This window comes from Juglans regia, chromosome 4 (genome assembly GCF_001411555.2).
Source record: "Juglans regia cultivar Chandler chromosome 4, Walnut 2.0, whole genome shotgun sequence".
NCBI lineage: Eukaryota > Viridiplantae > Streptophyta > Magnoliopsida > Fagales > Juglandaceae > Juglans > Juglans regia.
The window spans coordinates 30,379,867-30,406,656 of NC_049904.1; the positions used below are offsets into that span (position 1 = coordinate 30,379,867).

General features: G+C 35.9%; 3 protein-coding genes and 1 non-coding gene across 4 annotated transcripts; 1 reads left to right on the plus strand and 3 right to left on the minus strand.

Annotated features, from left to right (window-relative positions):
• Nucleotides 1–1,894: 1,894 nt before the first annotated feature.
• Nucleotides 1,895–5,453, minus strand: LOC109011514 (pentatricopeptide repeat-containing protein At2g20710, mitochondrial-like). Its single transcript, XM_018992761.2, has 2 exons — nucleotides 4,916–5,453; nucleotides 1,895–3,651 (listed from the first exon to the last, which is right to left on the minus strand). The coding sequence occupies exons 1-2, from the start codon at nucleotides 5,165–5,167 to the stop codon at nucleotides 2,446–2,448; spliced, it is 1,458 nt and encodes a 485-aa protein (XP_018848306.1). The 5' UTR covers nucleotides 5,168–5,453; the 3' UTR covers nucleotides 1,895–2,445.
• On the minus strand, nucleotides 5,432–5,504 carry TRNAV-UAC. Its single transcript has one exon. It is a non-coding gene; the product is annotated as a tRNA-Val (tRNA).
• A 2,794-nt stretch (nucleotides 5,505–8,298) lies between these two features.
• LOC109011524 (heat stress transcription factor B-2a-like) lies at nucleotides 8,299–9,792 on the plus strand. Its single transcript, XM_018992776.2, has 2 exons — nucleotides 8,299–8,709; nucleotides 9,328–9,792. Exons 1-2 carry the CDS (start codon nucleotides 8,413–8,415, stop codon nucleotides 9,655–9,657), a joined length of 627 nt encoding a protein of 208 aa, XP_018848321.1. The 5' UTR covers nucleotides 8,299–8,412; the 3' UTR covers nucleotides 9,658–9,792.
• Nucleotides 9,793–11,406: 1,614 nt separating this feature from the next.
• LOC109011515 (endonuclease MutS2) lies at nucleotides 11,407–18,495 on the minus strand. The gene is made up of 5 exons (XM_018992764.2): nucleotides 17,858–18,495; nucleotides 15,912–16,866; nucleotides 15,302–15,826; nucleotides 14,065–14,523; nucleotides 11,407–12,738 (listed from the first exon to the last, which is right to left on the minus strand). The coding sequence occupies exons 1-5, from the start codon at nucleotides 18,343–18,345 to the stop codon at nucleotides 12,427–12,429; spliced, it is 2,739 nt and encodes a 912-aa protein (XP_018848309.1). The 5' UTR covers nucleotides 18,346–18,495; the 3' UTR covers nucleotides 11,407–12,426.
• Between the last annotated feature and the right edge of the window lie 8,295 nt (nucleotides 18,496–26,790).

The following is a 26,790-nucleotide window of genomic DNA, read 5'->3' on the forward strand; positions in this document are numbered from 1 at the left end:
CCAAAAAATTCCCCAAAGAACATCATGATGACTTGGGGAAGACTTTTGCATACTCAAAACAGTGATTGATGAAGATATATGAGAATGATAGTTTTGTTGCATTCTCTCATATATTATTCTACAAAACTCCAAGCATGATTGACCCCATTGACTCGTTGTCCCAGTATCTTGCTCATATATAATATATTTTAATTCTAAATTCTGAAAATTATTTTTTAAGTAAATCTATATCTTTTTTATTAGATGAGTTTTTTATGGTCTCTACAATAACAGTATCTTTTTCATTGTTAGTTAAAGTACTTGTAGTTCTTTTTTTAGATTCAGTTAGCATTTGATCTATTGTTTTGATTTGTAAATCTTTAAAAGCAATTTTAGGTCGACTTTCTGACAAAATAATTAAAGATTTTTTAATAATTTTTAAATTTTTCTTTAGCTAATATTTAGGAGGAACATTTTCAACTTACCCGCATATAATTCAATTCAATTTGCTAGTTGCTACGTACCATCAATTTGAATTTATTTGTGCAGCCCAACCCTACTCGTACGTCATTCTCTAAGCTTGATTTTTCTTTGCCACCATGAACAAGCTTGATGGAAACCCAGCTGCAAGAACTTGCCTTCTCACTTGGCTTGATGTGACAACCATTATCTTCGTGGAATACCAGTGCATGATAATGATGAATCGATGATGCTAGAAGCCTTGAAGTCGACCCTCACACTTTTAAAAGACTTTTTCTACTCATCAATCCTATACTATACATTTATTTAAAAATAAATAAATAAATAAAAATAGATGTATAGTATAGAGATTATAAGTAAAATTTTTCCTTTTCAAAACCGACCCACTTGTCCGCCCATTGCAACTCGAGGTAGCTCCGGGACTTTAGGTACTTAATTTACTCCCAGTTTCATGCCTATAATCAAAAGATTTCCCTTTTGCTTTTGCTCGGGGGTGCAAAAGGTAGTGGCCATAAGGGCCTATAAAAGGAAGGATAAGGGAGGCTGAGTATGACCTTTGTATTCCATGAAAGCCATCTTGGTGCTTGCTCATAACCTGTGGTTGTCTTGTTTGATAATTGTAGAAGATTTGTGTTATGAACCACTAGTTAGAACTCATCCTTAAAAATTAGCTTATAAGGGAATGGTGCCTACACTACATAGGGACTTATAAACCACCAATTAATATCATACTTAGTCAATGTGAGATCGTAACAATCACCACACTCCGCAGCCGACGTCCACAACAGTCTTGGCGCTCACACGGACTGGTTGTGCGCTAGGTCTTTCCTAGCTTCGGATGAACACTATCATGCCAACATCACCCCCTGTGCCGCACAATTGCAACTGTGCCAATATAGATTGTATACATGAGGTATCTCTGATACCAGTTATTATGAACACACTAGGTAGAACTCACCTTTAAAAAATGACTTACAAGAAAATAGTACATAGATGCTTATAAACCACCAACCAATCCCATACTTAGTCGATGTGTTATCGTAACAAGATGTTACAACTCCAAGACGAAAGGAAAAAATAATGTGAAATAAAATCAGGTGGATTTTGGAATGGCTTTTACGATTGCCAAAAACAGGTCATGCCTATAACAATTATTTTCGAAGGAAAAATCATTTCTAGGACGGTCTTGAGCAGTAACATGGTAGAATATTAATGGATCGAAAGCACAAACCCTAGTTCAATGAATACCCAGTTGAAAATCCAATATTAATGGACTAAGCCCAAAGTGACTAGAAACAGCCCAAAGGTAGTAAATCAATAACTTTGGGGTCGAGATCCATACAAAAAAGCAGTACAAGAGGTGAGTTTCCCCAGTCCTAGTTAGAATGGTGCACAATATCAATATTATGAGGTCAAAATAGTCAGTAATTCCATTCCCCTCTGCATGGCACAAAACCAGTCCAGCTTAATTTGCCACTACATTTTCCTAATTCATTTAGTAGCCAGGTTTTGGATGCACAAAAAGGACAGGTTTGCCTCTTTTTGTCTCTCCTGCAGTCCCAGATAAATATGCTATGATAGAGAACATAATTGCAGAATATTATTCATCAATTTCAGAACTGCATGGTGTAGATACTACCAGTCAATAGTCTGATACCATGCATAAAAGGCCAGCCAAATTTAAATCGCATGAAAACTCGATTAAATTAATTTAACTGTTGGCTTTTATGGGAAGATATTATGTAGAACAATGACAAAGTTGATTAGAGATCAGTGACTAGAAGATTCGGAATCCAAAAAATTGCAGTCTCAATCAGTAAGGCATATCTGCATTACTGCGTCTCCTGAAATAATAATCCCATCATCCATAAACATGACGAAGGAAACCGACACTCTTTCCTGGCATGACATATGGAAAACACTGCCAATCAGTTTCCAGAAGATTTATAGGCTCCTGAGCTTGGGGACCTAAGATGTTTTGGCAAATCAGAAGCTGCTATCCCCAGTCAAAATATTCCCTTCCGTTTGAAAGGGTTCATTGGAGTTTGGTTTCAAATCCTTAATGTATTTCAGCAACCTGTCGTGAACAAGAGCAGAGAATATACCCTCAACCCTAAGTAAATCTATGAACTTGTCAGCTCCTTCCACATCTCCCTTCCCTTCCAAGTACTCCAAACAGGTTGCCAATATTTCCTTGTTGGGCTTGCATCCAGGTGGGCATAATGCAACTGCTTTCCTCATAGTCTCCAACGCCTTTGATATTTCATTATCTTCAAGATATCTACAAGACAAATAATACCATGAATCAAATGAAGGCTTTCCTCCTTTAGTCATGGCCTTGTTTACGAGGGCTTCAGCCTTTGCTAGAAGACCCTTTCTACAATATGCATCAATCATTAATTTTGGAACACGAAAGTCGCATGTTAATTTCATGGATTCCCACTCCTCAAAAATCTTCTCTGCACCTTCGATATCATCAAATGCTAAAAGCGAGCCTATCATGCTTATGTAGCCCTTGTTGTATATTTTTCCCTTCTCCTTATAAAGTTCCCAGATGCGGTACAGCTCATCCTTCTTCCCCATTTTAGCATACAGTTTGAGAAGCACATCGAATGCAATACTGCTCCATTTGGAATTTTCTATCAGTCCCTCCAATTTCTTCACCATTTCTAAAGCCTTGTCAAGTAGCCCAACTTTTAGATATCCACTTGCGGCAATGGAATAAGGTTTCCAGTCCAGAACTATATGTGGATCAGATTCCATCCTTTCAACGGTCTTGTTTATTTCCTCCACATCAGAGATGGCAGCATATGCACTAAGCCGGATGCTGAGAGTGTATTTGTCAGGATTGATGCCTTTTTCCTCCATTTTGAGCACTAAGGCATCAAGTTTTTCATGTTCCCCGATTTTGTAGTACATATTTATCAGAATATTATAACATAAAGGTTTCCTAGCAAACCCCCTGTCTATAATCTTCTGCATAACAAGCTCGGCTTTCTCCACAGACTTTTCATAGGCACAGCAGTTGAGAAGAGCAGTATAAACCACAAAACCTTTCATGTTTTCTGGGATGTTATTGAAATAATTCTCTACTTGTTCTAGGCCATGAACTCTCGAGATTAAGTTCATCCGTGCGGCAATATCATCCATTGAAAGTGGAATGTACCTTTTCTCGCTCATCCATGCAGATATCTGGAAAAAGAACAAGCGAAAAAAAATCAGGTATAAGAATTCTGATATCAATAAACATGTTTGCATAAATGAATGGCATTGACCAACCTACCACTAAATGCACCTAAGCTAGAGCTTTTGGCATTATTGCAGTTTGAAGGAGGTGGGAAAGGGTCAAAAAGGGGCTTGGAGGGGTGGGGTCTGTGGTGAAGGATACTTCTGCACTGAGTACATATAAATCAAACCATCAACCAAGCATTTCTAAAGGTAGGCATGATTTTAAACCTGAGCCGCTTAGATCATCAAGCTATTTCAATAGTTGAAACAAAAAAGCTCAAGAATGTTCAAGATGCCCCCATTCATATTCAAAGCAGCAGGAGAGAAAGTTCAAAAATCCTTATAACAATACTCAACAGAACTAGATATGAGCCAGCCCGTTGCTAGAGAATCTTTGCATTGCCAGTGTAAAATCAGCATTCTGCCAATGTAATCATAGCAAACATACAGTATATACCCAAATAGCAAGCAAACAAAACCCATGAAGTATAAACACATATCCACTAGGAGCTTCATCATAGAAAGGATACAGCGTTAAGGCAGCAGAGCGTACGACCTTTCAACAGTGATGTGCCTTATACTGCCCTTTTAAATATTTCAACACTATTTTTTTTTATAATAATATTTCAACACTATTTTACCATGCAGACTTGTGAAATATAGTTCAGTGATATGATAAATATTCTCCACCTCGATCAGCTTGATTATTTCTCCCAAAAGTACTGGCTTCAACCTAAAAAATATGTCAAAATTGAAGAATGCAAAAAAAAAAAAAAAAAGCAAAGAGAAAAGAGAAAAGTACCCACTGCCAGACCAATCAACAATTTGTGCTTATATTGGCCATCATTCGTCACTTATTCCTAAAACCAACTTTATAAACATCATCTCATTAGTCTATAATACCTTCATCACCAAGGACAGAAATTTCTGTGGTCTAACTCAATAATAAACAAGAATGACAATTTGCAGCTATTTAGAACCATGATGTTATATATAATTCTCCCCCCATGTCGATCTTTGCACACCCTTTGGCCTCAACTGGTGGATTTTGATGGAAATTAATGAAAGAAACAACAATTCAAGGGAATCATAATTACCCCTTCTTTTCTAACTTTTAATCCTATTCATTTTCACGTAGTAGATGATTTTCAAATGCCACGATGTAACTCAAATCGGGAGAACAGAAAGAAGGGAATTATCATTATTATTTAAAAGATCCAGACTTGACCTCGAGAGCGTGCTTGAAGCGTTTGTAATCTTTGAGCTCCTTGATGATACTCTGAAGCTCTTCTTTGTCCACATGCCTACCTTCTTGGATCCACTGATCCAGAATTGGCACAACGGAAACGTTAGGGTCACCCACCGGTGATATCCTTCTGTACAGAGAAACTCCGGCATTCGAGGAGAAGAAATAAGCCAAAAGCTTTTGAGCAGGGAACAAAGGACGCAGAGGCAATATTCTTGGGAATAAAAGCTTCATTTGGAGGAAGAAACAAGCAAGCAAAGCCAATAATGGTTTTTGGGTTTTAGTTGTTGAAGACGAGGCAGAGATCGGGGAAGAGAATTTCGGACGAAAACTCGTGACAGAAAACCGGGGTTTTGGTGTGTTATTCGTCTACATATTAACTGAGCGCATCTCACTACAAGCCTAGAAGATATGGCATACCGTATATCGGCTCAAAAATCTGCTGCCCAGGATCGAACTGGGCTCAAATATCTAAAAAACAGAAAAACTACGTCCGATTGTTGCTGCCCAGGATCGAACTGGGGACCTTCAGTGTGTAAGACTGACGTGATAACCACTACACCACAGCAACTTGACTGGCCTCTTCTGCACTCGTAATTAATTAACTTAAGAACACTGTTACTCGAACATCCAAAATTTGACGGAAATATATATATTTTTTAATTTTTAATTTTCTTTTCACTTTTTGAATCTTTTTAAAAGATGAACCAGGTATAAAAATCTTTCTTATTCAAAAAAAAGTTTAAATTTGAAAAACATAATAAAAAAATTCGGTTAATTTCGGTATTTTAGGGGTGACTCCTTAAGCATCAATTCTGATAACTTTTATATATAAAAATTCATTTTGTTTGAAGTTCAAGCAAAATCAAGTTAATCCACAACATGTATCAAACTTTATTTATTTGTTTTTAGTAGTAGTAGTGTGTGTGTATATGTGTATATATATATATATATTCTGTAGACTAGTATGATATATCGACGTTGAAGAAGAACGAATTACGTGCAAAACTTTTCGGCTTAAGCATTTAAAATGAAAAAAAGAAGAATATGAAGAAAATAGAATAATATACCATGAGTGCTGTTGTGTGCATAGACATTTGTGTGCACTAACACTTACATTTTATGATTTTATAAAATTAAATTCATAATTTGACGTAACTTAATATAGTACGATTGTAAAACTACTAGATGATATCATATAAAATCATACAAATATATAAATTTATGGATAAGACTAGTCCCACCACTCCCCTGCTGGGAGCTACCTCTGGAATGTTTTTATTTTTATTTTTTTGGTGATTAAGAAAATATTCTTTTTAATGATGGTGTGAATTTTTTTAAAAAAATATTTAAAATTGTTAAAAAAATACATGTAAAAAAAAGTTAAAAAAATATCAAAATAACTAACGAAAACCAACGATGACTGTAGTGCATGCATTAAATATATCACATCCTACCATTCATTTGATCAATCTTTCTCCTATTATTACTATTATTATTAATATAATGGCATGAAAAAGACATTTCTATTATATATATGCTTACGAGTACGGACGTAATTACAAGAAAAATAAATATTTATGATAAGTTATTTGAGACGAAAATGATTATTTACGATAATGATAAACTTATTTTAATAAGAAATAAGCATTTTGAAAGATAAATTATAACTAATAGATAATAAGCAATTTTCTTGTAGACGTAAATAGCTTATAGTTACCACTAGATTAATAAATTATGAAAAATTATTTTAATTAGCTGCTATTCAATACGCTACACCACACACTCTATAAAAAAACACACACAAATCTTATAAAAATAAAAAATAAATTTATGTGTTACGTGTGGAGTGTGTGATGTGAACAGTTGTTAATTTGTAACAAAACTCATAAATTATTACCCTCTCTCGATCGGAGCCTAATTAGGAAGAAATGGATAGGATACTAATTAAGGTAGCGATGCTCACTAATCAACATCACCAGGAGCATTGCTGTTGTTTCATGGTGCCATTGGCATCGGCGGCAGAGACATGAGAGGAGATTAGAGATCAGATTTTGCGATCGAGATGGTTTCCAAATACTGAGTCAAGAGTTCTTTTCTTTGCTTTGTTTGGGTCAGAGTTGGCGGCCCTACTGGCTTTGATTTACCTATTTTTCGTCGACTGTGTCGGGAGACCGATACAGTGAATGGGAGGGTAGATAACAATATTCAAAGTAGTACTCCTTTAATTAGTCAGAGAAATATTTAACTACTTTAATTATATAAAAATAATTTTATAAATTGAGGTAATTTCACATAAAATTATATTTTTTTTATAAATTTATATAAATTAATTTATTTAAAATTTCTATATATTTGTTTAAAAATCTTACTGAATATTGGACCGAATATTATTTGTAAATTCAGGCAAAGCTCGAAATAATTCCTTATCCAAGAAAAATAAAAATAAGCCAAATTCTCTCTCAAATTATTAAAAATATTTTAAAAACATATATATAAGAGTTCGGTTACGTTCACTTCTGTCCGATCCAAAATTTGTAGATTCTGAGACCAAACCGAATTTCATCAATCCACATATTTTATGATCGAGATTGACTGGTCCAAAATTCGGTCTGATCAATTTTGTCAGTCTGAACCATATTCTTTACTGCCATTGTGATATGTGGGAATGATGAGTAGTAAAACTCATATATATATATATATATATATATATATGAATGTTAGGTACAAGTCTCATACAAGTCCTTTATAAAAAAGTTAATCCCACTAATAAAAAATAGTTTTTTACAATTTTTAAGGTAAGGTCTACTTTTTTATGAGGACTTGCATAGAGCGTGTTTATTTGAAATTTATACAAATTATTTCTCATATATATATATATATAGTGTGGTGTGTGATGTGCAGCTAATTACTCCTGAAATGCCACTTGTCACTGCCCCAAAGCCGAGCACATGAAACTTGCATGGTACCATTCGTAGCTTTTGCCAATTAACATTATCAGCCATAATCCAATCTTTTGGTAAGATTTCAAAAGTTCAAAACGGTTGCCAGAATGTTTATGGAAAACACTAATATATCCATTTTGTTTGACACTTTTATTTGACCGTTGGTCAATTTTTTTTATTTTTTTATTTAATAATTAAAAAAATAATTTTAAATATATTGATGTATTTTTTTTAAATATATTTAAATATATTAAAAAAAAAAACTTTTTACGCCCCTCGGTCAAGTTGGGGCGGCAGTCGGCACAGTAGCCGCACCCAATATTTATATCTCTTTTTGCTTTTTGGGAAAGTTGCATAAATACACTATAAATAAAGAAGGGGAGATTTTGTTTAAAAAAAAAAAAAAAGGACAAGAAAAGTTTCTTCACGGCGCTGGCTAGCTACTACTTTCCTACGAGAGTGATATACACAAGGAAGAAGGTCAGAAAAGAGGAACAGTTGGGTACTCCATGAATAAATTAGCTTATTAAAAGCATGGCAAGAGAAGTGTTGGAGCTGGAGCTGGAGCTGGAGAAGGGAACCAGCAAGAGTGCTACCACTTCAAGCCAGTCTCCGAGGGCAAGGTGCCCGCCTCCATTCTTGTCAAAGACTTATGATTTGTTAGAAGGAGAAGATGATGATGATGATCGTGGAAAGCTGAGAACTGTGTCGTGGAATGCGGAGGGAACGGGGTTTGTAGTATGGTCTCCGGCCGAGTTTTCGGAGCTCGTACTGCCTAAATATTTCAAACACAACAATTTTTCTAGCTTCATTCGCCAGCTGAATACCTATGTAAGCTAACTGTACCTGTACTCTCATCTGTCGTCAATGCCTCATGTCATGCTTTGAAATCCAAGAACATCATGAATACTGTAATTAATCCTGATCTTCCATGTCAAGAGTAAATTGGCCATGCACCTCCTTAATTAATTTCTATGCGGAATCTAGGTAGCAAAGTCGCATGCAGTTCTACGTACCCGTATTCATATGTAGTAGCATTTAAATCATGAGCTCAGATGTTTGATATATCTATTATGCCCAGTTTTTTTCATTTTTCAAAGCAATCTAGATAGGGTACAGAAAGCCGATGATGATGTTGTACCGAATCATATCGTGTTCGACCCAATCAGTCATAATTAATAAATCAGGGGGAAATTAAAAGAGTCAAAAAAGATTAATGTGATATTTTTAAACGAGTCAAAATAATCAGGCTGGCCAGGAAAAGGGAGAAAGGCCGGAGATTGAGTTCACACGACAAATCTTAATTCTCTGAATATTCCTAGCTAGCGCGTGGGACTCTGTACGTACGTACATGAACTCTATTACACAATGGAATCTAAGTATTGTGATCTATACATTTTTGGGTATTGGCCGCAATTCTTTGCTAACCCTTTTCATACCAAAACGCAGGGATTCAAGAAGACATGCTCCAAAATATGGGAATTCAAGCACGAGAAGTTCCAGAAGGGGTGCAGGCATATGCTGGTGGAGATCACCAGGAAGAAGTGCGAGCCAAGTGTCTTTCCAGCGTACCTGAAGGCTTCTGAAGAGAGCACGATGACAGCAATGGAGGAAAGCAATCGTCTGCAACTCCTCAAGGAGAACGAGGTCTTAAAGAGAGAGAATTTGGAACTGCAGATGCAAATAGCACAGTTCAAAGCACTAGAAATAAAGTTGATGGATTACCTTGCACAATACATGATGGGAAACAAACAGAACAAAGTTAGGAGGCTATGTTAATTTAGTGTCTAAGCTGAATTAATAAACAAATGTTCATTTGTATTATGGCCTTGGATCTGTTTCAATTCTCTTATGGAAAATGAAAACGGAATCAAATATCATATATCCTTAAGCTCAATCAATCGTTTTTTTTTCCTGGAGGTTATCAGTTAGGTATATTAATGTGAAGCAACTTGAAGAAAAATGTCTTCATTTTGTTGCTAGATATATTATATGGTAATCTACAATGTCTAATTACCTGCGTCTCATATTTCTTAGAGAAATATTAGGTCTATACACAAATTTTAAACATGAAAATTTATACCTTGACGTGATTTAATATAAGTCGTTAGATCTAATTTACAATAAAAATAATTTTATAATATATTGATGGATCACATTAAATCACATTAGCGTGTAAACGGCATCTCTATTTTATTTGATAATTTATTATTACCGATGGATCACTAATTTATAATTATTACCCATGCTTAAGGCGGCTCTTGCAGGAGTCAAGCAAAAGTGGATAAATCTTATTTTATAGAGATCATTTTGATTCTTTGTGCTGGGTAGTAGCTAGGAAGTTATTTATCTTTTATTTGATAAAAGGTAATTATTAATTATCTTAGTTTTTAGTCGTTTCCTTTAAAAATAAAGTGGGGGACAGAAGGATCTCCTACAAAAATAAAGAAATACTAGATTTGGAAAGAGAATTACAAATAATAATAATGATAAATTTATATGTCATCTGTTTAAATTTATTTTATAATAAAAAATAAATTTAGAATCATTTCAAACACTATTCGCTTGTAAAGTAATTTTGTTGTGATTCGCTTTATAAATCTAATATTTCTCCAATAAACCATAAAACATCAATTTCTTTGGGAAAAAAAATGGAATTCTTCTCTTCCACAGATTCTAGGACAGAGCAGATCAGTTGGGCTCTTACTGTAGCACACAATGATGAACTGAGCCACATATCTTAGCCCAAACACAAAACACCATTCGAGCCCATATTCGCAAATTATGTACTCAAGCAACCCCACTTGGTACTTTGAAGCTCATATTCAAAAGCTTAAACTCAACTGATCTCCCATTTTTATCTGGATTGTGATAGGATTACTATTTTCTTACTATCCAGTTATGGACTAGTATCCACATAGAAAAACCCGGTACCCGGTTTGTTTTTTTTCTTTTTTTTGGTTTGAAAGTTATGATGTTCCCTTTTTTTCTTATTCCTTTCTAATAACTAAATGAACAGAAAGTCAAAAGAAAAATGCATATTATGTCTAATAAATCATCCATTTTATGTTTTTTTTTTTTACTCTCTTCTCCACGTGACTTTGATTTAAAAAATTAAATAAATACAATTTGAATGCTGCATCAATATTTTTTTCAGGAAAAAATATTCATAACATGTAGGCTTTGATTTAAAAAAATATATATAACCCGAAACCCAAGTTTCGGGTTTTTAAAAACCGGTTTCAATCAGGGTTTCGGCCTTGGTTTGACCAAGGCTAACCCGGCCCGGGTTTTGGTCCGATTTTAAAACCAAGTTTCGGTCCGAGTATACTGGGGTTCCCGGGCCAGAATCCGGATGAACAGTTCTAGTACTATAGTGCCAATCATGGTGGAGGTGAATCTTGAGCCTGTTCATCCGGATTCCAGATTTAACCCGGTTTTTTTTTAGACAAACCCATTTGGAATATGTATTGAAGTCTGGCTAGTTGCATAGAGAAGCTAAGAAAAGGAATGAATCAAACACCGATATCTCAATAAATTTCAGTTTTCTTCTATTTTCCTTATTTTTCCACAAGCCAAACAGACCATAAATCACAAAAAGATATACAAACGACTTGACTTCAACAAATCAATTACACCCAAATATCTCCACTACCCATTTCCACACTTTAAATCTACAGTAAAAAGAAGTGCCCATCCAAATATTATAGAAAGACGAAATCTTCCATAAAGAATTTGCTGCCAGTGGAGTTCTATGAAAGACCGGGGGCTTGTGAATTCGAGAGAGAGAGAGAGAGATACCGAAGGAAGTGCCCAATGAACTGGCCTCGAAAAGAAGAATCAACCTTCCGTCTCTAAACCTCAGAGGCCTTCTCCAGTTCTCCTCCCTCTTTGCTCTATGATAGGGGCTCTGATAAAGGCTTGCTTGGTCCCCTGCTACCCGTAACAAACAAACAAAAAAGCATCCAACTTTTCTCCCATATATCTTTTGTGGAATGTAAATTGATGTCCCGACCCTCGGATGATCAACGTGGGACCACCTCTTCAACTCATTATCTGAACCGTTTGAGTTGTGATCTTGTGGGACCAGAGATTTCTGGAGGACACATCTTGAGGAAGATAATGATTGACAGAGGATGATTCGGCGTGGGTTACAGTTATTATGACTTATCTGGAGAGATAATGTTGCCCAGACAAGCACTACGTACGTGCATGGTAACTCAGTACTCTTGCCCGCAAATACCAGAAATTGTCACAAAGAAACGAAAAAAAAAACCGTGTTCCGGATTTAAAACCCGGTACCCAGACTGGATGTATCTGGATTTTGCAACCCAGGTTCCGGACTGAGCCGGGTTTAGGTTTTGCCATTCAGGTACCGGACCAGGCCAGAAAAATCCACCCGGATGAACAGTCCTAGAGGTGATGAGGGTATTTTAGCTCAATGAACCAGATTTCTATTGTAAATCTATTGGCATTTTAGCACATGTATGTATAAAAATAAAAACTGGATTGAGTAATGATAGTTCATTGGACCAAACAATCGAGATTTTACTTGATATATGCAACTGTACAACCATAATTCAGTGGACTTTCCTGTTCAAACTTGGCTACGCGAGGATGGTTGTTTAACATCTCAAGTGCACGCTCCTTAACAGCACCAGTGCCCATCCCATGAACCACAAAGAGAACTGAATACGGCCCGCTTGCAGAGATGGCCATGTCAAGGTGGTAAGAAGCTTCTTCCACTCGCATACCACGTAAATCCACTGAGTTCTTTGATGTCTGCACCAATGGGCCATAAGAAGCCACCTCATCCTTTTCGACCTCTGGATGACCCTGCAACTCTTTGCTCCGGCGGCCCTTCAGTACAAGTCAAAGTTGATCAGATTCATGATTATTGTATTCAAGATTACTAATTCATCAAACAACTGCAACATACACTAGGGTTGCTTAAGATCTTTGTCTTAACTAGAAAGATCCACGTTCAAGCATAATATTTGCACTTTGAAATATTGGGCGTTAAGAACTTGAAAAAAGCTACGATAGAGTGATCTAAATCACTTCTTACAAGGTCAATGGTCATCTGGGCTTAAAAAACTTTTCACACGGATTTTGGAAGGAAAATTTCGTCCAAGTTTCAGTGACAAAGTAAAACAGTAGAAACAACTAGAAAACAGTTGTCTGCAAGAATTGCAATTGATATTGGACAGCAAAGAAAGAAACTTTATTCAAGTAGAAGGCATCAGAAAAACAAGAGAGATGCCCCAAAAAGACGTGATAGAAACAGCGACATTGTTTCCAAACACCCAAAGGGGTACACTGCTCAAGAGAAAGGAGGACGCCATAGAAGACCAAATGCAGTTTTGATTATAGTCAATGATACTGTAACGCCCTAATGGAAGGCCCAAACCACATGGTCTATACTCTAAAATGATTAATCATTGATACAATTAGAGCCTCATTAGAACATTATAAAGAGCAAGAACTTCTCCTTCCCAAGCAATGTGGGATCCAATCCACCACATACCTTATCCTCATATCATATGGGGGTATCACAGATACTACAATAATGAAATTAATAGGTAGTGAGGTATACAAAATAAAATACCATTTGAATCCTATTTCCACCAACCTGATCACAAATCTTCCCAGAAACCAACAAGCACAACGGCAAAGATATTGAACACAAACGGATCTGATATATATTACAGTTTCAAGAAAAAAGAAAACGCATACAGAACTTCTCAGAAGTGTGATTCTACCTAGGAGCAGAGGATGGTTGGGTGAAAAGAGAGCCAGGACCAAAAATGAATCAGGTTAAGCAAACATACAGAGAGAGATAGAGAGGGAGAGAGTTAACTTCAATTGATGCAGGATATATCCAACATTATAGATAAGTGGAGATTATTCTAGCAGCAGGTGATGCAAATTGCAAGGATGGAAGGCTTTGCATGCACATAAACGAGCCTAATGCCCTCAGGCAAAGTCAAATTGATCGAATTAATCAATCAGTTTGTCCAACTGGGTGAAAGTTTGGTTGACCTCCCTCCTTGCTTAGGTGAATCCTTGTATGTGCAGAGAGATTAGGCACAATTGATGCTCAGTTTAACAACTCATCCAGTTAAAACACCAAAAAAGTATGACAGGTATGCAGTCAACAGAATATCTTAAAAGCACTATTCATACCTGCTGTTTACTTGGGACAGAACCAGTTGTCGCATTTCTTTTGCTACTTGCAATAGATCTGATGTTGCTTTTCTTTAGACGGACCTTTATTTTACCATGTTGTACTAGGATATTTTCATCATCCTCAGGTGCTTCAACTACAGTAACCAACTTACCACCTAGTCCCTTGACAAAGATTTGCTCTCCAATTTTTGGTGTATACGATTTGGTGTCCATTTCACTAACAGAGAAAACATCACGAGGACAGTGAGTTGCAACAACAGATGCAATTTCTGATTCTGATTTCCTAATCAGGGAATTAAATTGATCGGCACTGGTAGTTCTGAGTTGATTTTCAAATTCCTGCAACACAGTTTCCAGCTGAGAATTTGCAGTCTTTAAATTTTGTTGGACACGCTGAGTTTCTCTTGCCCTGAGAGCTGTTTCGCGCTTATCAAGATCTTCTGCCTCATTTTTTATCTTCAATCATAACATTTGACAGCAAGGGAAAAAACAAAGGAAAAAGATAATCAAACAACTGTCACAGTAACTGATCTAAGAATAGCATATCATTACAACTCAAGTCACTGTGGTTCAGCTTCATATAAATGAAGCATTATGTTTGAATTTTGATGTATGGTCTAACGTTGCAAAATGCCATTTAGTTTTCCACTCAAGGTTTAGAATGTCCTTTTCCATATATCGAATAAGTTCTGGAACTTAATCTTCTCTGGGCACTAGAATCAGGAAGTAATGGTAGTAGAAACCATTTAAGGGATAAAAAAGAAAAAAGATTCTCCAAACCCCTTGTCAAGTATTCAAAAAAATAATCAAATTATTACATCCAGGGTTTTCCTCAATTGGATTGAGCATCCTACTTAAAATAACTCTACCAATTACATGAGAGGTTTCTACAACAAGATATACCTAAACAAAAATTTAGTTACGAGTTCAATGCATGCACTCAGATATGTGGCCATGATCCAAGTATGGACGATTGGAGAGAATAATATCAAAGCCAATAAGTTATATATCAAAGGGAAACAGTAAAAGATTTGTTAGATATTTGGATAAACCTAAATATTGCAACACGCTGGTACGCCAAACAAAAAAAATTGATCCCCACATTAAGTACTCAGAACCTCATCTAGGCCTAGGTTGGACTTTCAAACATTAATCTTGACCCTATGATGCATGTTCAAAAGCAAATGGCAATGGAATTAAGCATTGTCTGACCTATTAGAATTTTCCAAAATACCTCTTGATATAAATCCATAATTTCTGCATGAAGAGATGCTGCTCCTCTGGCTTGAGCTTCCAATTTGTTTCTTTCCTGTACCAGCGACTGATATAACACGCCTTTCCGCTCTTGTTGATTTTCTGGCTTTAACCTCTCCACCCACTGTTGAGCCCGCTGAATTATATTTAGATCAAAACCAATTGATTCAGCAATACTTAACGCATTTGAATCACCAGTACTTCCCCAGAGGATTTGATAAGTAGGCTGTAAGGTTTCTGGTGAAAATTCCATGGCTGCATTCTCAAACTGACTATCTTTTTCTTTCAGGATACTCAAATCGGCATAATGAGTGGTCACAACAGCCAAGTTAACACGGTCTTTGAGATACTGCAAGATGCTAGTGGAAAGGGCCACACCTTCTGAAGGATCAGTTCCACTACCAATTTCGTCAATGAGGACAAGTGATTCTTTTGAGGCCACTTCTAAGATGTTACAAATCCGCATTATGTGGCCACTAAAAGTTGAGAGATTTTGTTCCAGAGACTATAAAAAAAAACCAGAGTCAGACTAAATAGAACAACTAAAAAGACCTAAGCATTAATCTGCCATAAAAATGGTAAACAACTACCTGGTGATCTCCAATATCGGCTAGAATTAGATTGAACCATGGAAGTCTTGGGCTGTTCTTAGCAGGTAAGAACATGCCTGCCTTTGACATAAGAGATGCCAGGCCCAAGGTTTTCATTGAAGCAGTTTTCCCTCCTGTATTTGGTCCAGATATCACAACCACCCTCTTTCCACCTTCAATTTTAATGTCTATTGGCACAGGGAAAGTAGATACACCTGACAAACTTCCAGAAGTCATTTTTCCATTTCCATTACCAAACTGAACTGCATTGCCAGAATAAGATTCAAGGGGATCTGAAGATTTTACCAGAGAGAGCTCAAGGAGCAGAGGATGTTGTATACCATCAATATCTACCGACAAAGTATAATCTGCTTCACTAGAAATGGCCTCACAATCCCCTGAAGTGACAATTGGACAGACCCCGTTCATCCACTGAGCATAGGCAGCTCTTGCAAAAGCAAGATCAACTTCTAAAATTCTATCCAACAAATACTTGATCTCTATTTCCAATTCTGCTATTTCAGACGTGAGCAAGCTCAAAATTGCTATCTCCTCGGCTTTCTCAGAGTTTGAAAGCCTCACTTCCATATTGTTCAACTCCACAGCCTCTTTGGGTTCCATAAAGTATGTTGCCCCAGAACTACTAACATCTAATACTACACCACCTGGAAGTAAAGATCGGTGGGAAGCCCTGACACCAACACACATCCTCGACCGACGCTTGGTTATCAGAGGTCTGTCAATTGCCCCAGCCTGAAAAATCCGAGATGACACTTCCTTCAACAGAGAATCCAAATTTCCCATATTCCTTTTCCTTTCTGACCTAATGATCTCCAAATCTTCGCTAGCTCTATCAAGGATGATTAACAGATTGCAATCTATGCAAAACTGTATTTTATGCTCTAACTCCACTTGGAAATTGCAGTCCTTCAGTATTTCAAGCAGGGGCAAGTACCTGTTTGAACACATTCAGAGAGGTAAATTGTCATTCCTCGATTGAAACTTCATGTGGACAGTTTCTGCATTCATTTATGTAAAATTGTAGGAAAAGTAAGCACAGCACTCAATATGTGAGTGTACCTTCGAAACAAATTTTATTGAGGCCCCTACTGTGAGAGGAGAATCCATTACCATATGATAAATGCTTCTTTCCAGACTGTGTCAGGCAAATAGAACAACCTATCCAGAAATGGATCAGAGAAAATTGATTGCACATAGAAGGAGCCTTCAGAGCCCTGAAAACCTACTTTTGGAAAATATTAAAAAAGTGTCCATTGTCTTAAAACCAGATCATAGAACAAAACCAAGAAGATCCAGAATTATTAAACATTTTAAAAGAGAGCCCGGATCAAATTATGGTTTCTTGACTCTAACTATAAGAAAACGGAAAAATGCTTAACAACCCACTCAAAATATGCTTCTCCTATATCCATTTTCAGAAACTTTTCAAATTTCAGACGAACCAGTGCAGTTATTAAGATATTCCCATTCTGCATCTATTTTATTATGATAAAAAAAAGATTCCTTTTGCTTCTGATGGTACTATCACTAGCTCAGGTAGTTCCTCCATTTAGTCGTAGCTTTTGTAAATTGATTCCTGCTAGTGGTATGCAAATGGGTTTAAAGTTTAAATGGGCGCAACCATTTAATAAAAAAGCCAAAAACCAAAAACTAACTAATGAAGATGAACGAAACCAATATCTCCCACTTGATCAAAATAACTCCACTCAGTATCTACCTACAGATTAACTCGTCAGGAAAAGAAAGAATATACATATCGTGTAAACAATACGCATTATGCCCGTTATGAGATTGCAATAACACCAATACCTCCCCCCATCAAAATATCTACTGAAAGCCCCCGCTGTTTCTTCCCCGCCATTGCTTAGACATTCTATTTCTCTAAAAATTTATCAAAAATATCAATGATAATAGCAATGCAGTACCTCTCGGAGCAATCTCCGCTAGCAGCCAACTGCTCCAACTTCTCAGACAATCTCTTGGCCGCACGCAACGTTCCCCGCATCGCGCAGAGCTCCAAAAGCGTGAGCAACTGACCCGAAACCGCTGAATCCACAATCCCAGAGACATCCTCAATCCCAGAGAAATCCAACGTCCAAGAATCCATCATTGCCGCCGCTGCGGCCGTCTGATCCAGGAGCTTCTGGCTCTCCTCCCAGGTTTGGCCGATGGGGATTTCGGCATTTTGGACGACTGAGGATCCCATGGAGGTCGATGTGAAGGAGGAGAGCTGCTTGCATACCGAGGGCCATTCTAGGATTTTGAGGGTTTCGGATTGGAGGGTCTGGGAGAGGGCGAATCGATCAGAGTTTGACTTGCGCGAGTTGGAGAGCGAGAAGGAGGGCTTGAGGGCTTTGGGGGATAGAATTGGGGATTTTATGAAAGAGGTAGGGTGGTTGGTGATCAGTTGCATTGGAGGGTTTAAGCGGGGGATCGAGTTGACTCGGTAAGTTGGGGTTGAGTCGGGGTCATCTGTGTCTCGGTGAGAGATTGTTTTCAATCCTATCCATTTGAGTTCTGGAGGCCGTAAAAGCCACAGTGCACACTTCACTCGGGCTTTCTAGGAGCCGCTCATACAAACAGTGGTTTTTCTTTTTCTTTCGAATAAAACTATAAATGGTAACAGAAATGCTAAAGATCTCGAAAGTATCTCGAAGGTGTATCTCGATTTTTTTTTTTTTTTTAGTGATTAATGAAATATTTTTTAATAATATTATTAATTTTTTATTTTTTTAAAATATTTATGATTATTAAAAAAATTCATGAGAAAAAATAAATAAAAATAAAAAGATGTAGTGTTACTCAAATAGTAAATACCTTTTAAAAAAATAATAAACCTATAAATATCTTTTAACAGAACCGCTGCGGAGCGGTCGGGCTGTTATTCTTCAATAAACAGCCCTCCACTTAGCTCTTGACACCTCAGCAAATGAAATCATCTCACGGTGGACTCGTTCACATAGGATAGAAGGGGCAAACATCGCCCAGCGTAGTCGTTTGTGTTTCCTTTAGAAAACGCGACCGTGTGCTTCCACGCCGAGGAGACCTCCACTGCCAGCAACCAGCATCCACCGTCGTCAGTCCACCACCAGTCCACCACCACGTCCAGAGGCAACCGCGCAGCTCGATTTCTCCCAATTTCTCCTAGCGCTCCACCGCCGATTCTACCTAGCTCGATTTCTCCCAATTTCGGCCCGTGAGTTATTTGCCCACTACACAAGCGCAGTTCCACCGCCCCACTCCACCGGTTGTTCATGGCTGAGTCCAGTAGCTTTGGAGTTGCTGAGGTATTTCTCTCTCTTTTACATTATATGATTTGGTTGTTCATGGCTGAGTAGGTGTTTGATAAAATGTCTGAAAGGTGCAGCCAACGATAATCACGTTCAAGTGATTTCTTTTCATCTATTCATCCTCAAATATACTTTACAGATTAAATACAAATATTAATGCCAAATGATTTAAATACAAATGATAATAGTTTATAGTAACAGTGGCACTAGTAACAGTTTATAGTAGTATAGTAATGCCAAATGATTTAAATACAAATGATAATAGTTTATAGTAACAGTGGCACTAGTAACAGTTTATAGTAGTATCGGATTAATGATTTAGCTTCCACAATTCTGTGGCACTAGTAACAGTTTATAGTAATATTCTTACTTCTTGTTCTTCGGAGTGCTTATGAGTACCATTGTTTGGGCCACCAGGGAGAGGGTTGTATTCCACTTCCGCACCACCTGAACCTGATGGCGACGAACAAATATAAAAAGGCAACCTCGGAAACAAATTCCGGGCAATGCTAGCACTATTATTTTTGTATAGGGTTTGAATTCTTTGATTAATGGGTATTGCAAAGCGGGGGAAGTTGACCACGCATTCAAATGGATGGAGAATAGGAAAAATAACGGTTTTTTGCCTGACATTGTTACTTATAATACTTTGATAAATGGGTTTTGCAAGATGGGTGATTTTGTTCAGGCCAAGAGTCTTATTGATTGATCTTGGATTTTTCAGTTCTAGTCTTATTTTTAGATGGAATTTATACATTTTACATATGTAATTTGGTGATTTTCCATAAGTAATAGATTTATAATCATGTGGTTTTGTATTGAAGGAGCCAATTTATAATGTTGATAGTGACGAACTTGAGGCTAAAAGTGAAGACGTTCAATGTGATGTGAATGAAGATAGTGTCAATGTTGAAGATGGAGTGAATGTGATTCCCTCTTCAAGTAGTGGTCCGTTAGAGCCATTCATTGGTATGGTTTTTGAGGAGGTCGAAGACGCCCAAGCATTTTACAAGGCATATGCAAGGCGACAAGGATTCGCAATCCGGACGAATCATACTCGATTGTCGAAAGATGATAAAACTCTTTGTGCAGTAGATTATGTTTGCACGAGGGAAGGATTTCGGCGAGTGAGTCGGAAAGACATAGATCGAATAGTCCCTGAACCCGCTGAGACAAAGATTGGATGTAAGGCAATAATGGGAATAAAGAAAGATGGTGAAAAGTGGATAGTCACCTTTTAAAATTGAAGAGGAGGCGGCAACTGTTTATACAAGAAAGTCTTTCATGATTTTCCAAGATGAACTGTTTAATAGTCTACGGTACCGAGCAAAAAAATTGTATGTTAGTGGTGAGGTGAAGACATATGGAGTCACAGTCCATGGCAAAGAAACACCTCTTTACCATGTGACGTTATCGGGTGATGAAGGACATGTTACATGTACATGCCATATGTGGGAGTTTATGGGAATTCTTTGTAAGCACATCTTGTGTGTTTTTGGCAAGAAGGCGAAGTTGAATATATTGCCACAGCATTATGTTCTGGATAGATGGACTATTAATGCTAAGAGTCGACCTATTCCTGCCATACCATGTTCTGATAACCAAGTGCATTAAGTACAAGATGAGCCGAGGATGAGAAAGAACAAGTCAATGATACTACTTTATGACATTGTTGAACTTGCATCACAGTCAGCTGAAAAGCACAATCACTTCACACTTGCTTTAGAAAAAGTTCAGAAAGAGTTGCTTGCAATGGAAGATAATGTACAATGTTCACAAACGGTGCCCACTAATGATGATTAAATATTTAGAAGTCAAGTTATATCAAACTTTTCACAAACGGTGCAGGATCCTCCACAAGTGCCCACAAAAGGACGCCCAAAATCACTGAGATCGAAGAACCCAAAGGAAACACAAAATACAAAGAAAAGACGTTGTAGTATTTGCAATAATGAGGGACATACGAAAAATAATTGTCCTTCAGTGAGGTATAATTGCGTCAATCCTTTGTAGTTATTTGTATTTTGTTAGTTTTTAATTAAATAAAGTAATACAGTTTGTTGTTATTTGTAGGCACATTGGGTCAACAACTGCTAACATATCGGAACACTTGGATTCATCATTGCAAATTTGAATATATCTCGTATGTGATATATTTCTTATTATATCTGGTATGTGATATATTTCTTATTCTCTTTAGCTACATCTTGATTGCTTTAGAAATATAAAAAATTTGAATTCCTTGTGCGTGCATCAATGTTCAGGTGGAGGTTTTTGAGAACGACTTGGGAGAAGCTAAGAGTTTTGAATCAGACAAGGAGAAGCTAAGGGTTTTGAAGAAAGAAAGCTGTTGGAGCCATTTTGTTAATTGTAATGAAACATGAAAATTGAACTATATTGTGTTTTTTTTCCGAGGCATCTTGTATTTCCATTGGAACCATCTTGTTTTTAATTGGAATTGAATATTTCACTTTGTGGTAAATTTTTCTTTTTATGTGCAATATTCAACTGTTACGACATATATTGATTTTCGGTAGCAACTTCACACTGAGATAAGTAAACATATTGTGATGAGTAGTCATGACATATATAAAAGTAGGTCATTACATCCATATAAAAGTAGTCATTACATTAATTGTCATTCAGTAGTCATTACATAAGAGAATGTAGTCATTACATAAGTCCTAGCACTGACTGAGATACATTGTAATTTTTTGGGTACATAACAATTACACGACAAAATATTATAAAAATTAACCATGACAAGATTAACACTTTCAAGACTCTCTTGTACTTCTTCTCCATTGCTTGAAATTTGAATTCTTCGATGCGTAGCCGCTCATTAAGTATCCTATCATTCCTCCGTTGAGCTAACTCCAAGGCTGTCTTACAACAGTTGTTTTGCTCTTTTTGAAGATCAATCCACTCAAAAAATCCACATTGTTTGCCCATCTTATAGTTTGGGCAATTGTAGAATCTTCTACCAAAACTATTAGGTTTTCCAGAAATGCGTAATTTCGCTTGGCAACCACAATAGCAAAGTGGTCTCTCCAAGCTACCACTTGCAGTCCAAGAACTTGAATCAGAATGAGAACTAGAATGAGAGCCCGAACTTCTCCATGTCTGTCATAATATAGAAAAGTCATGAATTTTAAAAGAAAGTAGCATGCTCACAAAAGAAAATACTGAGTTGTTGTTGGTGCAAAAAAAAAAAAAAAATACAAAGATGCTCACAAAAGAAACTGGGTATTGCAAAAACAGGCACAAAGTCGAAACCACTACTCTTTAGGTTCCCCATTAGAATGTTAGGTCCCATTCCATTCATAATATGTTAAAATATTAATTTTCACTTATTCTCTCTAATCTAAGTAGAGGGTCAGCTAAAATATTTGATGAAGAGATCGACATTTTCATCCTCAAGATCTTCGATTAATGAAAGCGAAAATATAGTGAGAGAGACGGCATCGACGTGCCCCAAACATTTTAAATAATTATGGTCCTATCAACACTAAAGTTTACCTAAAATCTCAGACAATGCAAAGCAACCATGGATCTGTCCTTCACAACAGTTCAAAAGCAACCTAATATGCACAACTACATGTTTGTATATGTGTATTTCATCCAAATAGACCCATGCCAACGACAATACAATGTAAAATAGACAATTTGAGCATAATGTTTCTTCATGGAACTTTTACCAAACACTTTCTGTGCATGGCATTTTCTTAGGGCTTCCAACGTTTTATCCTCTTTCTTGAAAACCAGTTTACATCATATATGGCTAACAACAACAACAACCATGCAACAACAATATAGTTCAATCAACATCGCCCAGTAACAATTTTCAATTTAAACTGTGAACTACGTCAAATTAAACTGTGATCTCAGTCAAGAACCAAAGCAAAAATTCTCGTAATATTGAACAGCTTCTAGAATCAGCTTCGTACACAGGTGGAGAACTCACAGTTTTCTCTGCACGTCGATTTTCCTCCATGCCACCGCTTGGGTCGAGCCTCGTCAGGGGGTTCCGTCAGGGGGTTCCGTCGTGGGGTCGGGATCGAGTGTGGGGTCGAGTTCCGTCGTGGTGGGGTCGACTTCTGTCGTGGGGGCGAGTCGTGGGGGTGAGTTCTGTCGTGGGGTCGAGATGGGTTGGGAAAGGAATGGAAGGGAAGACGAAGAAGGCTCGGGGGCTGTATCGGGTGTAGACAGCTTCAAAATAAGCTTCATAACTTACATACGTGGCGCATCAGTATTGGATGGCTGTTATTCTTCAATAAACAGCCCGACCGGCCACCAGGTATTCTCATCTTTTAAACATATATGATACCTCTATGTTATGTAATTATAAATTAATATAATTATTTGTGAGACGAAAGTTTCACATTCTTCATATTTCAAAAACATTTCTTTTTTTTTTTATTGGTAAATACAGTTTTGGATTTTCTTTGAGCATGTTTGGATATCACGAGAATTCTTAAAATTTTTCTTAATTTTATTCTCAAACATCAATCAAACACAAATTACTTTTCAAATTCAAATTTTTAAAATTTCAACATTTTCATTTAATCATTACTTAATTATTATTTAAGTACAAAAATCAATAATATTTTTACAAACTATAGGTGCTGCATGCACCCTCCAAGGCGGGATTGCCCCCTTTCAAGACCCATCTACAGCTTAGACAACAGGAAAACACCCAAAAAAATCAAAATTCACAACAAATGACAAAATACAAATCCTAAACAAATTTGAAAACAACAAAAAAAATCCTAAACTAATAAAGCTTGTAAAACATTTATGACTAAACTAATAAAGCTAGTAAAACATTTATGACCAAACAAAGAACCTCTTAACCATGACAGTGGCCACTCGTGATCGTGTTTCCCTTTGCAAACCCACAATCATGAATGGTCGTAGGTTCCCACGGCGGCACAGTCATGAGCGTCGAGTGCTTCAAAAAGAAGGAAAGTAAAAAGTAGAAGAGGAATCGAGGATGAGGAAGAGAATAAGAGGACGTGCCGAGAGGGAGAGAAAGTCTAAGAGAAGAGCAACGAACAAGAGGGTAGAGAGACAGAGGGGGACAGGGGAAAGAGAGAATGTGCAGGGGGAGGGGTTAGGTTTATCCTAAAACGAAGTCATTTTGTCATTTTTTTTTAAATAAAACATATGATAAAACAATATCGTTCTATCAATAAAAGATCTAGCCTTGAATTTGTCCACCATTCTTAAACAATCCCAAAGCAAAATGATACCCTGATTCTACATAATACTGACCATTCCTATTGCCACCCAAACAAGCTCATCAATAGTCCAAGAATGCAGTGGAAGTTGAACAATCTTCTTTGGCCACAAAAGGAGGAAAAACATTTGTTATCAAAGCTTCATTCTAAGATCTAGAAAAATGATGAAACAACATATTATTAGTCACTCCAAAGGTAATAACAGAGAAGATTGAGACACAAGAGACTCTAAACTAGTTGAAACCTTCCAAATATTATTTCTTTCACCACTCCCAACTCACCAAATGCAACCCTCAATGAGAATATCATTTACTGTACAACTACTTTGCCACACATAGGAATGATTACACCTAATATTAGACTGTAGAAAATATGTATGTGGAAAGTACTTGACTTTAAAAATCTCGTACAAGAAAGAATCAGAGTTAGTCAACAATTTCCACCATTGTTTAGCGAGCGAAGATAGATTAAAAATCTTCAAATTACAAAAACTCAATCCTTCATACAATTTAAAATCACACATTTTAGACCAATTAACCCAATACATTTACGTTTAGATCCATATTGTCCCTATCAAAATCTAGCAAACATGCACTCATAACTCCATACAAAATGACTTGGGTAGTTGAAAATAGCTCATAATGTATATAGGAAGAGCTTAGACCATTACTTTAATTAAAATTTTTCGTCCGGCTTGTTATAAGAGCTTTTTTTTTCCAATCTTGTAATTAATTTCAAACACAAATTGACATAATAGATTAGATTATAAAATTATTTTTATTATAAAATAGATCTAACGTATTATATAAAGTTACGTCAATTTTTAAATTTATTTTTATGAGATATTTTTATGACTATAATACTTTTTAAATAGTATATTCATCTCTTAGTATATTGATACAAAATAAATAATAAAAAATAATTATACAAAGTCAGTTTTTTTACTAATCATCTTCACACATTATATACATTATTTATTTTTATTTTTATTATTTTTAAATTAATTAAATTATTTTATTTATTATCCATATATCATATTTTTGATAAGAAAAAATTAAAAATTTATATGCAGAGTGAGACGTGAGAATGGTAAATATAATTTTTAAAAAAGTTATGGTGGAGAGGTTAGCAACGTGTGCAAAGCATACGCACCAACGGTGTCACATGCCTGCGGCCCTGCGTGCGTGTTTGAACTTTGACCACTGGCTACTAATACGAGCTCCATCCGCAGGGAGAAAAAACGCAAAAACAACGAAAAAAATATAGAAAGTATTTCAGAGCGATGAACTAATTCGTTTGGTTATCTAGTTCCTCTCAACTAATCTCAATTTATTATTATAATTTTTTTAAATTTTAATATAAAATATAATAAATAATTCAAAATTTTCAATTTTTAAAATAATAATAATATTAAAAAATAATATTTTAATAATATTTTATCATCTCAACTCAATTCAATTAAACTCACTTTAACATTCAAACACTAAGGTTGTGTTTGGATGTTGAAATGAATTGAGTTGAGTTGAGTTGAGATGATAAAATATTGTTAGAATATTATTTATTATTATTATTATTATTTTAAGATTTGAAAAAGTTGAATTATTTATTATATTTTGTATTGAGATTTGAAAAAGTTGTAATAATGAGTTGAGATGAGTTGAGAAGAGTTTTAATTCCAAATAAAAAAATAAGAAATATTGATACCTGATTTTCAAATTTATCGTTAAAAGTTACTTTTTGAATTTTTATTTTTATTTTTTATTAATAATTAATAAATTCATTATTAGTAAAGTTATCTTTATTTATTTTTTTAATAATTAAGGATATTAAAAAAACTGAAAAGAAAAAAAATTGTACTAGCGACTAATACTAGTGGCCAAAAAGTAATACCGGATATTATAGGTTTGGCAAGTGCTATTCATTTAAAAAAAAAAGTTATATTATTAAAAAATTAATTTTTATTATATAAATTTTTTATTTTTATATATTTTTTAAAAAAGTACTTCCACACTTTATAGGTGAAAATATAATTTATCGAATAAAAATATCAAATATTTTTCTCATAGGAAAATCACAAATTAGAAAAGGACAGATGGGGTAGGTGGGTTCCAACGTGTCCATGAAGAAGCAAGTGAACCTCGCGCGTCATAGAAAACGAAAATTGAAATGAAAAATGATGTATTTAAAGAAAGATTTATTTTTTGCGTTGAAAATTACAAATTATAAATTTTTTTAAAAAATAAAATAAAAATAAAAATCGTGCAACGACACGACGGGTAGATAGGGGTTGGGATTTTAATTGTGGGGCGGTTGGGATTTTAATTATGG